Raw genomic sequence first — 16,132 nt, 5'->3', positions numbered from 1 at the left:
GGCTCCTGGGGACAGCAATGTCAGTCACCGGGCAACCCTGGGAGACTGACTTGCAGATCCCACTTCCAAGTTCTCCCTTACTTACTTATGTAGGTACTCGAGCAGACTCGAGCAACCTTGATTAAAGACTGGCAGAGCATAGGTAGATGAATTCTAACTAATATCTAGAGCAGAAGTTGAGGAGTTGTTTACGGCACCCATGTAAACCGATAGGTGCCTGCCCATTGCTGCCATTCTCATCAACGTTAGCCCAACCGATGGCAGTTCTTCTAGGTAAGCTTACCTGTACCTAACATAGCTCCTACTACGTAAGTGCATACCTACTGTAAGAGGTAGTAAACTGGCAAGGTTAGTGCACGACCTTTTACTACCTAGGTAGGTAGGTAGATTGCAGCACACGTTACAGCAGTACGGTAGGTAGGTGCCCAAGCTCCCCAAGGTACCTGCTTCGTAGGTGACCCCCTCCCTTCTTTGAGCGCTGCGGCCCGTTCTGCGCCTGCGCCGCATATTGAACGGCTTGGAACACGTGAGGGGATTCGAGCGGAACAGCCATGAGAATACTGGAGGTTAGGAATCATTTTTACTTTGCCTTTTTGTAAGGGCCAGCCTCCCCCGACCCCCCCCGCCCAGCGTAGCCAGACACAAGTTGTTCCATGTGGCTAGACATTTTCTCTGCTGACTCTCTGCGAAGCGCCGCATCTTCCTCTTTCACCATCAGCTGCTTCCCAACGTGGACTGGCCATTACCTACCGTTCACTTCTGGCTTCCACCACGCCGACCTCCATTCGTTTGCTCTTCCCTACCTACAGTAGGTGCCTAATCAAACAGCTCACCAACCTTCATTGCATCCATCGCATACCAAAGCGACCGGCACTCAGCCTGTCCCGGCCTCCACCTTCGTTTATTAATAACATTTAACATTGCGCTTTCGCCCGGCCCCCAGCCCAGGTTACTACCTACTTACTAGGAAGTAGCTACACCAAATCCCTCCACGGCACCAACTGTCAGCCATCGTATTCTCCCAGTCGCCGCCGCCCCTACCTAGTGTACTCAGTCATCACCCCGGTTTCCATTCACTGTTCTCACTCCAACAAATATACCATATGCTAGCAGAAGGGGCTTGTCCCCGATCCTACTACAATAGAAGAAGCTTCGACAGCCGTCCTGCGTTCGTGGATAGGTACAAGTGTATACTACCCAGGACATCGGTAGCGTGCACTCTGGCTGCACTGCATTACCACCAGCTGGGAAGTATAGGTACCTAGGTATCTTTATAGGCCCGGATAGAAACGAGCGTTACCTACAAGGGGTTTGATTAGCGTCCTTTAGCGCCCTTCACGATTTCTAGGTAGTCGAGGGTAGTGAGAAGGCATTGAGTTTTCTCGTACAGCCATTAGCTTCCAGCCGGTTTTTACTGGACCACGGTCTGACAGCGACAGGGATCACGCTTTACCCACTGAGATCTGGTCGACGACTCTCCCCTGTTTGTTGCCCACCACAACAAGACTTGTCAGTACGGCACTGTTACCATCGTTCTGCGTTTTACCCATTGGCCATTGCGCATCTACACCATTACTCCTGTTGTCTCCTGTAATGGTATCCCCGTCAGTTTAGCCATCAGCATCACTGTTCAATTTCCTCTCTATTTTATGTAGCGTTTGCCATTTCTTTCATCCGCTGCGCGCCTCTTTTGACTCTAGGTCCCGGGTCAGGGGCCAAATCTCATGTTCGTGTTCCCTTCCAACTCAGATGCGTGGTTACAGCTCTACCAATCGCTTTATTCGAGGCCTATTTCAATCTGATGGAGAAGCGAGACCCCGTCCGCTAACGCAGTTGTATACACAGAAGCATGTCTTTACCTGAGAGGCCCGGTGCCTTGAGCCCATCGTATGAACAGCGAAATGCATATCGACAATCTCCATCGCGACGCAACCGACCAAATGATGTCGAAACCGGAAACTATTTTCCCGTCTCTGGCCGTCCATCCCATCAACACCAGCGTATCGCATCGGGAAACTCCTTTCCTGAGACGATCAGGTCTCCTGATGTGATTCCAGATAGGCAACCTCTCTCGCCAACCGATGAACACGTCTCTGTTAATGGAGTTCCAACGCGTAAAAGAAGCCTAATACGTCCTGAACGTAATAGGATAGACAAAGATCACCCCAACTATCACTATCGAAAGCATGCCGCCCAGATGGATACTCTCCCCTCCTCGACTGGTAATGACCCGATTTACGAAGATGCAGACAGCAGTGCGAAGCTATCCGGCGAACGAAGCCTAGGGGCTACTTCGGATAGCTCGCCACCACGAAAACGTGGTGACGATCCGGAAAAAGCCAAGACGAGATCTCACGCCTCACGTCGGCGACGCTCCAACAGCCATAGAGCGTCAAAACTGGCGAAAGACTCGAAACGGAACAAACCTAAAGAGACCATTCGACCACCAAGTATATGGAATATTTACTGTGCTGTGGTTACGTTTTGGTGCCCTGATTTCATCCTTAATTGCTGTGGTTTCCGCTCAAAGGCACAGCGAAGAGCTTGGAGGGAGAAGATGGGGTTGATCAGCATCATCCTATACTTAATGGCATTTGTTGGGTTCTTAACATTTGGGTTCACCCAGGTTGTTTGTTCAAGTCCCGCTGTTCGGCTTCACATTAATGAAGTTTCCGATGGCTTCATGATTTTCCACGGAACCGCATACGATCTGACTACCTCCGGTCACCCTCCTGCCGACGGTATTCCTCTTCGGCCTGACGGACGATACCCCAATGTGCTATACGATATTCCAAACCGGTCTTTTGGCGGTCAGGACGGAAGCTTCATGTTCCAAAATGTCAACGGTAAATGCAAGGGTCTCATTACAGCTGCTGAAAATTCCGACGTTCCCACGAATCGTGATGGTGAATTGGCGTGGTACTTCCCCTGTACTACATTTTCTCAAGATGGATCAACAAAACCGAACTTCACCTGGCCGTATTACACGGGATACGCTTGCCATACCACTCAGGAAGCTCGAGATACATTCTATCTACAACTCGATGGTACTGGCGATGTTTTCTTCACGTGGGAAGACTTAAAGAACGATACACGCAATTTGATTGTATATTCGGGTCAAGTCCTTGATCTGGATCTCCTGTATTGGTTCAACGAGGACGAAGTTAGTATTCCCGACAGTTTCAAGGAGTTGAGAGATAAGAACAGTGCTGCCAACGCCGCCATTCGTGGACGTGACATTACCAGAGCATTCTCCAATCCTGAGGACAAGCGGATAGCAGAATGTTTCGAGGAAATTATCAAAGTCGGAACTGTAGACACAGAGACTGTCGGATGCATTGCGTCCAAGGTGGTTCTTTATGTGTCATTGGCCCTCATCTTGTCTGTGGTGGCCGCACGGTTTGGTTTGGCACTGTTGTTTCAATGGTTTATCAGCCGCAAATATGCAGCTCCTAAAACTTCACAATCTGCCGACAAGAAAAAACGCAACCGCCAGATCGAGGATTGGAGTGAAGACATATATCGTGCCCCAATACGAATGCCTGGAGACATAAGTAGTAGTTACGGTGGCTCTGATAGGATCAGCAAGCGTACAAGCAATTTCTTGCCTACGACCTCGCGCTTCTCAGCCGTATACGGGCCCGGTAGCGAAAGAAGTGCCCGACCGCCGCAGCCTACCACGATGGCTAGCCAGGCCTCCTCTGGACCGCTGCTTCACCCTACATCAATATATAGACAGGGAAATGACAGCAGAGTCAGCATGCTCCGGTCGGATACATATGGTAGCTCCGCTACTCCTCTGGATGGCTTCGGTTCCGGTCCCGCTGGGTTCATTCACGATGCTGTTGTTCCCCAGCCACCTTCTGACTATCAACCGTTCGGTTTCCCTCTTATACATTCCATTTGTTTGGTTACAGCCTATTCCGAAGGCGAACTCGGTCTTCGAACTACACTAGACTCCATTGCTATGACAGATTACCCTAACAGCCATAAAGTGATCCTCGTTATCTGTGACGGTCTCATTAAAGGCAAAGGGGAAACAATGTCAACTCCGGACGTCTGTCTTGGAATGATGAAAGACCATACTGTAGCTCCTGAGGAAGTCGAAGCGTTCTCATACGTCGCCGTTGCAAGTGGCTCAAAGCGACACAACATGGCTAAGGTCTACGCCGGTTTCTACGATTATGGTGCCAAGTCTAGCATTCCGGTAGACAAACAGCAAAGGGTGCCCATGATGCTTATAGTCAAATGTGGTACTCCTGATGAGGCTACGAAGGCCAAGCCCGGTAACAGAGGAAAGCGTGACAGTCAAATTATTCTAATGTCGTTCCTGCAGAAGGTGATGTTTGACGAGCGCATGTCGGAGTTGGAGTTTGAAATGTTCAATGGTCTTTGGAAGGTCACCGGCATATCACCCGATTACTATGAAGCGGTTCTAATGGTTGACGCCGATACCAAGATTTTCCCCGACAGCTTGACCCATATGCTGTGTGCCTTGGTGCGTGATCCTGATATCATGGGTCTGTGTGGTGAAACCAAGATCGCCAACAAAAATCAGAGCTGGGTCACAGCCATCCAGGTATTTGAGTACTTTATTTCTCATCACCAAGCCAAGTCCTTTGAGTCATGCTTCGGTGGTGTTACCTGCCTGCCTGGTTGTTTCTGTATGTACCGCATCAAGGCCCCGAAGGCACAGAATTTCTGGGTCCCGATCTTGGCCAATCCTGATATCGTCGAACACTACTCTGAAAATGTGGTCGACACTTTGCACACGAAGAATCTGTTGCTACTGGGTGAAGACCGATACTTGACTACACTCATGCTACGAACCTTTCCCAAACGCAAACAGGTCTTTGTTCCGCAGGCGGTTTGCAAAACTACCGTCCCAGATGAATTTAGCGTGCTACTTTCACAGCGTCGAAGATGGATCAACTCGACCGTTCACAACCTCATGGAATTGGTTCTCGTCAAAGACCTCTGTGGTACTTTCTGCTTCAGCATGCAATTTATCGTATTCATCGACTTGATTGGTACACTTGTATTGCCGGCAGCTATTGCCTTCACTCTATATGTTGGTAAGTTCATCCTTGTAATCTACAAATTGGCACTCATTCTAATTTTGATTTTAGTTATTATATCCATTGTGGGCCCAACCGTACAGGTAATCCCTCTTGTTCTACTGGCTCTGATTCTCGGTCTGCCTGCGGTCCTTATCGTAGTCACAGCTCATTCTTGGACTTACGTGGTGTGGATGTTCATCTATCTTATATCCCTTCCTATTTGGAACTTCGTGCTTCCTGCTTACGCCTTCTGGAAATTTGACGATTTCTCTTGGGGCGATACTCGAAAGACGGCAGGTGAAAAGACTAAGAAAGCCGGTATCGAGTATGAAGGCGAGTTCGACAGTAGCAAAATCAAGATGCGACGATGGGCTGAGTTCGAGCGCGAGCGCCGTACGAAAGAGGACAACTTCTGGGCCTCTCGAGAAAGTGTTGCGGGTAATGGCCACTGGCCTAGAGCATCTCAGCATCCATATGATGACCAGTATTATCCTGGCATATAAGGCATGGGAATGAGAAATTTTGAGATGGGGAAGTTCTTTTTTTTAACTCCTTTGCCATCAAACTACTCTAGTAGTTTTTGTAAAGGGGGGGTAATGGCATAGTTGATTCGTGGCCTAGCGACTCGTTCGCATCAGGTTATTGGTGTCTAGAGATTTATATATAATGGATGCGGTGGCTGGGAATCTGGTGTGCGAGACTCGATTAGTTCTGTATATGGCATACATCAATATCATCATAATTCCATCCGTTACGTTACTAGAGTACCAGCCGATCTTGTTTGAATTGATCTATTCTACAACCCATTGAGCTCTAACGAGATATGGGTCCCATGGCATTCGGGACTGTATTCGAAGGTAGTAATCCGACTTACCCGACATCAGATACGGTAGGTATATCAATTCTTCACAGATACCATCGCTTTTTCAGCCCAAACCGCCTACACATGCCGTGAACGGCTTAGTTACTTGCGTGTCCCTAGCTGTGGCTTTCGACGCCCAGCCAGATGGGTGGCCATTTCTTTGGCGTCCGTTTCGTCGGCCGTAGCCAGCCCTCCGTCAGAAGTAACAGCCACGTGAACGTGGCCACCCTCTGCGATATTGGAGTCAACGGCGCGTGGCGGCGCTAGCGGACCTTGGAACGGACGAAGCAAGGAACGGGGCTATAGATTTTCTGCTGCCTGGCGAGAAAGGCGAACCATTCTGCCGGGCCCCAGCAATTGGAATCGAACAATTCCCCATCGCAGACGGTGTGGATTCAAGGTTGGGGATAAGACAAGCATTGTTTTGGAGCGCAGAGACCAAACCTATCACATATCATTTAGATGTCACATCTCACTGCCCTAGGAATCATTCGTGCTTTTCTCTTGGTTACCGTGGGCCAGCTCATTGTCAGATACCACTAGGTATTCTGCATGACAGAAGTACATGGCGCGGTAAATGCGCTTTTGTGTAGATACGTACCGGTAGTACACTCACTCTGGCGCTTGGAAAAGTAGGTTGGCCGTTAAAGAAGATCCCGAGAACAAAATCACATGCCCCCACAGATGTGATAGACCATATTGATAATAATAGAAACGCGATGCGACTGATAATACCTAGCCAACTTGAATGCTTCGGATCGATGCAAGATCACGGGCCCTTTATTGCATATAGCCGAACCCACAAGTCGCGGCGTTAATGCTTTAGTAAGGTACATGCTCGAATGCTCCGTTGACCGGAAGAGATCAGAGCCTCGTCTCGCCAGACTGCTTGCAGTTCTAAGATTTTATCAGAGAGGCATTAAGCCCCCAGTTAACACTTACACTATGGCATAAAAGTAAGACTCAGTCAGCATCCTTTGAACCTGATTCTTGAACCTAGTGTTGGTTAGTTTTGTTGCTCACCTGACATCGCGATCTCCATCAACTGCACGTAGTAGTACCGGGAGGTCAGAGGTGGAGTACATGACAACCCGGGGAGTGCCGGAGCTATTCATTGCTAACAGCTGTATTTAAGGCAGGTATATATGAGCAAACATACGGTAGGGACTTATTCAACGCTGAGTGGTGGATTGTTGGGCTCAAAGGGCGCTTTGGGTAGGACTGAAACAGGACGGGATGAGCCGCAGAAGTCATGGTTTCGTATCATTACACACCATAGGCATACGCATTGTAACATTTTGTCAAGACTGAATATGAACCTGGAAGTGAGCCAACAAGTCCCTGCGACAAGTACTGCATACCATCAGTCTCTAGCAGGTAGTTGGTGTGCTTTCCGCCAGTGGCTTGCCATGGGCGCAAGTCGGCTAATACAAGGCAAGGCGCCTCGAACCGTCTACACCGGCTACAGAGCAATGGACGATAAAGCCCCGGAGAGTGTTCCTCGCATGGATTTCTTCTCACCCCCTCCACACGGCGAAATGGTGCCGAACAAATCAAGGTTGCCCATCTTGTCAAGGCGAAGGACCGGGCCACTGGTCGAGTCGCGGAATGACAGGTACTTCGCTGTAACGGTTTTTGGAGAGGAAATGTGATAGATCACTCGCCAGGAGACGTACGCATACGCACATTTCATGGGCAGCAGCCGAATTACGAGTACATCCCGCGACCCTCTCTGATGCGCCCACAGGGGAATGCCCAACGTGCCAATGGTAATTGTGGGAACAACAGGGAGCATAAGTGACAGATAGGTCATCGATTCCTGAGCCGTGGTTTCGTAGCCAGAAGACATGGGTCGACCAGCCAGTTGGAACGTGTTCTCCAGTCTGTTATAGTTCAGTTCGCCCCGGAGGGGTGCCGGGGGGAGGGCGGGGGATTATGGAGGAGACAGAGAGAAAGACAAATAACCTGACAACTCCCGTTCTACCTGCTGTATCTGTGGGGGGGAGGGGGGTTTATCCGAAGCTGTAAGTTCAAAGCATGTAAGCATTGAATTGCGGTGTTGATATGTGACGGCCACGGATGGTTTCTGATGTAAGAAAGGAGTGCAGGGAAGTAGGCAAAGGTAGTGCAGATTGTCAACCACACACAACCACACTCGATGACATGGAGTCCAGCCCAGCCCAGTCCAGTCCAGTGATACGTCGGCGCTTAACCAGGCTCCTGATTAAAACATTCATACGGAAATCTGACGGATGGGAGAGTGAGAGAGCGAGAGAGGGCATCGGTAGTTGCGTTGCGTAATATGATAACGTCATTTACTGGCAACTGCCTTACCCTGCCTCATCCGGCGCTGCATTACAGTATTGTACCTCAACTTCTCATCTTGTCAGGCACTTCGGCGGGAGAGGCAAAGATATAGCCGCCGTCTAAGTAGGCACTCAAAGGAAATAACAGGGCTCGGATTCTGTCTCGGCTTGAGGAATCTACTTCAGGATGGAAAGCATGACAAGAAGGCAGAGAGATAATGTAGTTATAGTATCGTACGTACCTAAAGTAATAAGGTAGATTATCTACATAGTACTCGGCTGCGTTCGACCCCTGTCTTCCGCCCTGTCTTTACAAGGTACATTAGTGTAGACCCTCGACCGCCGCCGCCGATGCAACTCATACATCTATCTACATGTATGTATCTATCGGCGCTCACCATCACTACATACACAACAGCTTACTTCAAGTTACCTACCTACCTACATTTACACACACGTTTGATAAAGTACCTACCGTGAGTGCACAACTACATACAGTACCTACCTATCTACTTAAGTAACCTTGAAATATCCGGTGCCGAGCCAACGAACCGCCCCCGTCTGTCCGCCCATAGTCATGCACAACGACACCAACCAACGGGGAAGTGAGCACATACATACTTCGTACTCAGTATGCAGCTACAGTAAGTAAAGTACAGCTACCAAGTACCTGCCAAGTACCAGCACACCTTATCCTGTTTCTTGCTGCAAGCAGAGCCGAGTCAGGCAGCGCAACTCTTGAAGTGTGAAGTGCAGGCGGCGGATTACAGCTGTTGGCCCCTCCCTCGTCCCTCCCCCCTCGCTCTCCTGTACCCCGTGATCAGTTTGACCCTCCGGCCGACAGGGAACAGGGCAGCGGGCAGGTAGATAGATAGATACCTACAGCCCGGATACTGGTAGAGAAAACGCTGAGGTTGAGTAAGCTAATCTACTCATCGCTGCAGACAAGGTACAGGACTGCCGTATGTAGACAGGCAGGTACGAAGTAGGTAGACGGTAGGTACTTGCCTAGGACGGACGAGGCATGCAAGCTTCGATCGCCGTTGGCCCTCATACGGGGTATTTAACATTGCTTAACATTGTGGTAATTCTCACATCACACCTGTGCATCCGTCGTCTACCGGTATCCCTCAACCACGGATTACCACTACTCGGCACTACTCACCACCTACCTCCAAGTACTCGTTCCGATCTACTACCGCTAACTAATTCGACTACGACTACGACTACGACTACGACCACGACCACGACTAGCTAGCATCAGCCGTCGACATGCCTTGACATTATGCGCATCATTCTCTCTTTGCTCATTCTCCTCCACTGACCCCATTGACCCCATTGACCCCCGGTATTGATTCGCGAATCTGCATAACGACCATCTACAGATACCGCGCGGCCGCTCGCCGATATACCGTCCTCCACATCCACTGCGACGGCAGCTACTTTTGAGACAGAAATCCTACCTACTGGTACTTCATGGTATGCATACCCTGTCTGATCGATCCCGGCCATCATCCTGGGTCTTCACTTGCGCCGAGATCTTCAGGTCCTGTCAGCCCCAGTTGGAGTGCATACCGAGAACCTACGTGGAAAGCCTCGGACCGGCTGGCTTATCCCAAAGCAGCCGCAAGCAGAAGATCGTCATCGCTCCCGCAGCGCAGTCTTCTCCCTCCCCCATATCAGCCCTCATATCAGCCTAGCCCGAGTTCCTGTCAACGCTGCCTGTCAAATGCCCGCCAGCCTTGTGATGCATATATTTACCCTCTGGTATTGTTTCTTTCTAACGCAACCGGGCTACCTAGGTTCATCTCCTTGGACAGCGTGCATTACCCTTCCCACGGGCTGCGACAACCACACAACCTTACCTGGCGGGATTTGAACGGTGGCGTGCGAGCCTACCTGAAGTGGCATCCCGCACCACGCATCGCTGATAGTCCCAGAAAAGCAACGCTTTCGCATATTACTACGAGGCTTGGCCATTCCTGACCGTCACAGCCCTCCTCCAGGCTTGCCCGAGACAGTTAGCCTTGGTCAAGTCTGATAATCCGGCTCGTTCTCACCATCCTCTCGAGGCCCAATAAATCGCCGCCGCGGACCCTATTGATCCCTCTAAGTAGAGAATGCGCCCTCAGAATGTGCCACCAGGCTCGTCCTCCCTCGAGCCTGATCGCCCTTCCACTGAGGAAGATGTTTCTATACAACCTCACTCCGTTGGATCGACCACAGATAATGCTGTCTATCATATAGTCGCTTCCACAAATCACGACGAGCTTCAAAGTCCCGAATTACCTTCTTTGCTCCCTTGGCCCGCCCATGCGCAAAATCAACACCACTCTCCTGCTGAAGCCGATGCTATACAATACGTTGGAGACAATGACCACGATTTCGTAGATGCCGAGGAAGGCGGCGCGCCTTTGTATGATATCAGTATGGAAGGCATGGGGGACCAGTCGCCTATGTTACCACCACAAAGTGTATCTTCAGGACCTGACACCATCGATACCTCTACGAATATTACTTTTGCGCAGGCATCAATACAGACAGCGGTCGATGTTTTGACCGACCCTGTAACTATTCATTACCCCTTGCCTGAAGCACAGCCAGTCACGGAAGAGTCAGACGTGTTTGGCTTTGGTGGTGATGAGTTTGAACCCTACCCGCTCCTCACGCCCAATGCCGGCCCTGGTATTCTGCCCGATAACTCCAACTCACTGGATTTTGTGCGGTTTTGGTCATGGTGCAAAAGGCATGCCCAGTTGAAGGATATAAGATCCACACCAAGGAATGAGCTTAGCATAGCGCAAATCCGCCGTTCAAGGATTACGTACGAAGATTTGAAAGGCGACGCATGCGATCCGCAAGGCATCAACTGGCAGGACCTAGGGGTTACCAGGGGCTCAGCACGGAAGTGCCGCACTAAGCTTTTCCGTAATTATACCAACATACCTGATTCAGATGCCTGGGACAGCTCCATGCCCGACAAGTTACCTCGGCGCCATGAAAATTATTTTCGATTTCGCAGCATGGATTTATGCAGTGATGTTCGTTTGATGCACTTTCAATTACGCAACATTATGGGCTGTGCTTCTCGGACAGCTGTCTATTATCCCTGTGTATCAGGGACTATACGGGAATTAGATCCTACCACAAGCGAAGTCAAAATTGCTATGAAGTTCAAAAACAGCGATGATGCCCAAATTTCTACGCTGGCAGCGGAGGAGGGAATTCTGATCACTGGCGGTTTTCACGGTACATATCGCTACCGTTCTATTGGAACAGGTGGTGACCCCCATTGTTACGATGGAAGACTGACCGACCACGTTAGTGGTATTACCAATCATGTGCAAGTCAATTCGTCCCGTCGCTCATCTATACCACTAGCAGCTTTTGCTTCAAACGATTTCGGTTTTCGCATGGTAGACCTGGCCAGGAATGAAATCGTCCTTGATAAGATGTACGACCATGCGCTCAACTGTACAGCTCTAAGTCCAGATAAGAGGCTTCGTGTGATGGTTGGTGACCTACGAGAGGTTCTTATCACAGATGCAGAAACAGGCGAAGTGTTACAAGGTCTCAACGGGCACAGAGACTTTGGCTTCGCTTGTGATTGGGCACCAGACGGCTGGACCATAGCTACAGGTAATCAAGACAAAACTATCAGGATCTGGGATGCTCGGATGTGGAAAAACAGCGTTGCTGTATTGCGAAGCGAGATGGCGGGTGTCCGCAGCCTACGCTTTTCTCCACTCGGGTCCGGAAAACGACTCCTTCTTGCCGCGGAGGAAGCCGACGTGATCAATCTCATCGACGCACAAACCTTTGAATCCAAACAAACAATTGACATTTTCGGCGAACTTGCCGGCGTATCTTTCGCCAATGCCGGTCAAGAGATCATGGCGCTGTCAAGCGACCCGGTACGTGGAGGAGTACTACGTCTCGAGCGGTGCGATCATGGAGCGGAGGACACTTTTAGTTACATGCGGAGACAATATCTGGGAGACTACGGGTGGGTCGAGCCAGGATACGACTGGTTATCAACACCGCAGCAGGTTGTAGACCATCCTCGAACACAAGTGACTCTCTCGCAGAAACAACGACAAGCTTCCATGGTTGAGGATTGGTTCTTCTAGTGTTCACCGTTTATTGGACTAGCATATGATCATCTGGTGGGTAGGCGTTTGGGATAAGAGGAGCATTCAGGGATGGTTTTGGGTGACTAGCATTCTCGGATATACCGTTATTTCTGATTTCCTGTTCATTTTCACCGCATAGTTTCTCTCTATATCTCATAGCCTTATGTTTGATGCTCTAAGGAAGCGCTTCGATCATTGCGATTGGATAAGAGGTCGTGTATAGGGAGGCGGCCATACGCCATTATCATGCATGCCGGCCGAATGAACTGGTCCGGACGAGCAGAACCCCCGCGTCGAGGTTAGACGCTGCTGCAATGGCTGCTACATTTTCCTTGGAAATTATTGGGTGTTGCTAGGGTGAAGCCTGCATGTTCCTATACATTCAGACCCAGGCCAGTCTTGGAAGCCAGGTTGCTATTGGGTAGACATCCATTAAAGTACATGCATATATACATACTACGTATGTAGGTAGAGGCGGGTTTTATCTAAAAGCAGTTTTTCCTGCACGATGAAATTTTCTTTCGCCGCACCAAGCTCTTTTATGTCCCTTATTTTTCTCTAATTGGACTGCTCTCCCACCTAATTGCTTGTCCTATCAGGGAAGATTACAGTAAGTAGTCATATTAATACAACCTTGGCAGATCTCGATACCAACCCTACTCCGCCCCTTCGCTCGGACACTTCAATCAGTTCCCCCCTCTGATACGAACTATGTCTCGAGAAGGGGAGTGAATTGCCGTAGCTCGGCTAGGTACTGTACTTTGCGCTCGGAACCAAGGCAGACAAGCAGACAGATGGATCGGATCGGGATTCTAATTCCACTTTCAAATGCCGTACAAGGGTGGGGCATGACCGGGTCTACCTTCCTTCCTTCTCTCGGATCCGTCCTCCTTGGACAGAAGTGAAGCATTTGGAGAGACAGGCAGTTGCCTGCTGGCTTGCATGTCGTAGCGCTGTACGGGGTTGGGCTTGGCAGTGAGGGCGATCATTGTACGTGCGTGCGTGCGTGCGTGCGATCCTTTTCTTCTGACTTTTACAGATCTTGACGTCGGTATATTAATTTTGGAGCGGTGGGTATATGTGCTGGGGGTCGAGGGCTGGTTACGTGTTCGTCGTTGCTGTCGTCACCTGACATGTTTTGTTACTTGCTTGGATGCAATCACACATATGCGAAGACAATTCCTCGGGCAAACGATATAATAGTCGCGACATGGGATCTCGGATATGTTTCTAAGTTGTATACATAGCTTGGTAAATATCCAAGTTGCCCCTTTTCATCTCGTTTTATGCTTGAAACCCCCCGTGATAGATTTCTTTCCTTGGTCCCAGTCTATCTTGACAGCACAGTACTTACCTCCATGTCAATATACCTGCCTGAGCACCTAGCTCATTAGTTCGCTGCCTACCTGTCTCTGCTCCTCGTCTCCTTAACTCGAGCATAGAGACATATTATTCTCCATTTCTGGTCTACCTCAGCAAAATGAAAGACGGTTAAGGAGGTAAGCAGGTGAACAGATGAACAGACAGGTAGACGTCAACTTGACGTTGGCCCCTCCACCGCTACTGTTGACCCACGTAGCAGCCACGTACCATAGCGTAGCATAGCATAGCATAAGAGGGCATAGCGTAACGCCGGGCTTCTACCGTATCTCGGCATTGGCCCTGGGGGAAGTAGGAAGTAGCCGGGTGGCTGGGTGGAGGGAAAGAACTGCGGTAACTAGAGCATTGCCAACGAGCTTTCGTCATGCGCTCCTATTAAGCCCTGGATGGGGTTAGATAAGGCAGAGTATTATTGGTTCATGAGGGCAACGGTGTCAGGCGGCCTAATCAACCTTGACGAATGCGGCTATTTCCGATCCGAGGCCTGGCTTGTTGGAATACTTTTGGATTGCGGTCGATATTTCCCATGTCACTTGTGGGACATGATGCTGCGTACAGACTCGGTTAGAAAAGAGACCCGGCGGCCGAAAGAACTGTACAAGATACATCATCTTGAGATATAGAAGAGCCGCCGCTCTCTTCTGGCATCGTCTCGCGAGGGGAGGAGAACATTGGTTGTAGCAACCTGGATTAGTGCCTCTGCTAAATATAGCCCTCATTATTTGATGTATTATCCTAGTCTCTACTATTTAGCAGATTTAGAGCATCGGTTGTGTCGAAGTTTCTCGCGCTCGTAGATTTCTCACTTCTCACTCTACTAGGTCTCGGGTCACTCGCGTTATGACGGATATTAGAACAGCGTTCGTTGTGTATATGAGCGGCAAGAGGATGTTGAGCTTAAGGCCTGGAAGCCGATGCTCCTGTCCCTTGAAATGATGTAAAGTAGCAGGTAATTAGCAAGTATCAATATATCAGTAGGTTCAGATTCAAATTTGTAGGCTTTGGAATTCTTCGTCAACGAGTCAACACCACAAGTAGCCTGACGCTTAAAGGCATAGCTTACCTTCCCAGCTTATGATTTTCTATCTTCGGATTTCAAAGCCCCGTAGAAAGTGGCTGCCATCTCGAGGAAGGATTGTATATATATATATATGCATGTGTGTGTATATTCTGGCGTATTGGGCTGTATCAATAACGCTACGAATGTGTGAAGGAATCCCTCACACAAGCCTCGGCCAGCTACGTGCACTTATCACACTGTTTATATACGCGAAGCCGCTAGAGGTCGCATGGAATATGTAGACAGGACGCAGTCAGGTTTCTCTTTAACCGTAAAGATGTGTTTAGAACTATAGTATAACGTGTACCATTGATATGGCACAGATTCTGACCGTTGTCCTGTTAGTTTTCGCCATGTCAACTGTGAGGTGTAGGAAATGGGTAGGTAATACCTTCTTTCCTATCACAATGATGTTTAGCCTCGCTCGAGTAAATCCGGCTTGGTTTCCTAACTATCGACTTCCGCATCGCGAGTCGAGCGCCGTGTCAGGGAAACGCCAAAGGGTTATGATGAGACTTAGTTTATCCATATGAATGTGCTAGGGCGGTAGAAATATCTTCGCATTAAAAAATGTAAGTGGTGAACTCTTGTCGGCCAATTCGATTTACCACACAAACATAGGCATCTATGTATATATTGCTCCCCTCTAAAGGAACTATCGCATTAAAGATGTCACTATCATTGAGCCAAAGCGGATCATGGTGTCTCTATAAGCGCGTATTCATATCATGCCTAGCTACACACCCACTTACATAGCCATTGTGTAAGCGCCGCCACGAGTTCGGCATATACACGTCTAGATTCTGTGATGCTTAGTGACCTTTCAAAGAATTCACTAACCACAATGGCGACACCTAGCTAGACGAATCCCCTCTCAAAATAAGTCGATGCCCTGAGATGCATGCAGAACAAAGGGGATGGTTTAGATGACTCTCATCGTTCTATACTGTATTGCGAAAGACCCTTCTTACCGCGGCGTACTCGGTATGGAAACAACAACACCCAGAGACTTGGACAAACAAATCACCTTTGAGTCGAGGCAAGAGATGATGTGTCGTGTACTGCCCGTTGTATCGCGTTGTAGTCCGAGGATATCTTCCAGACTGAACACAGCAATAAATTTACGCCGATGAGGACAAAACTCATGACGTTTTGGTTTGAAAAGATGTCAAGAGAACATTAAATACATGGATGCATAAACAAACTATTGATACTTGTACGAGCTATCAGCGACTGTTAATCATATCGACAAAGGTCTCCCAGATCTAAAGCAAAGATGGCAAGAATCTCACATAGACAGCACACTGGGAATGAACGCTCTAAAAGTCTCG

General features: G+C 49.2%; 3 protein-coding genes across 3 annotated transcripts; all 3 read left to right on the top strand.

Annotated features, from left to right (window-relative positions):
• Nucleotides 1–1,849: 1,849 nt before the first annotated feature.
• On the top strand, nt 1,850–5,563 carry F5B22DRAFT_636548 (glycosyltransferase family 2 protein; the record flags this gene model as incomplete). Its single annotated transcript, XM_047977303.1, has 2 exons — nt 1,850–5,075; nt 5,130–5,563. 2 exons carry the CDS (start codon nt 1,850–1,852, stop codon nt 5,561–5,563), a joined length of 3,660 nt encoding a protein of 1,219 aa, XP_047830556.1.
• Nucleotides 5,564–10,348: 4,785 nt separating this feature from the next.
• On the top strand, nt 10,349–12,358 carry F5B22DRAFT_636547 (WD40-repeat-containing domain protein; the record flags this gene model as incomplete). The annotated part of the gene is made up of 3 exons (XM_047977302.1): nt 10,349–10,505; nt 10,599–10,948; nt 10,985–12,358. The coding sequence occupies 3 exons, from the start codon at nt 10,349–10,351 to the stop codon at nt 12,356–12,358; spliced, it is 1,881 nt and encodes a 626-aa protein (XP_047830555.1).
• Nucleotides 12,359–14,971: 2,613 nt separating this feature from the next.
• On the top strand, nt 14,972–15,377 carry F5B22DRAFT_607705 (uncharacterized protein). Its single transcript, XM_047975023.1, has one exon. The coding sequence runs from the start codon at nt 15,116–15,118 to the stop codon at nt 15,332–15,334; it is 219 nt and encodes a 72-aa protein (XP_047830554.1). The 5' UTR covers nt 14,972–15,115; the 3' UTR covers nt 15,335–15,377.
• The last annotated feature ends 755 nt before the right edge of the window (nt 15,378–16,132 follow it).

Source organism: Xylaria bambusicola (genome assembly GCF_022495145.1).
Source record: "Xylaria bambusicola strain CBS 139988 unplaced genomic scaffold F5B22scaffold_22, whole genome shotgun sequence".
Lineage (NCBI taxonomy): Eukaryota > Fungi > Ascomycota > Sordariomycetes > Xylariales > Xylariaceae > Xylaria > Xylaria bambusicola.
Note: the sequence above shows the minus strand (reverse complement) of the source record. Positions and strands in the feature narration are given on the sequence as shown.

Excerpts from the sequence above, each read along its gene's own strand:
- F5B22DRAFT_607705 (XM_047975023.1), top strand. The coding sequence starts at position 15,116 with ATGGCACAGATTCTGACCGTTGTCCTGTTAGTTTTCGCCATGTCAACT.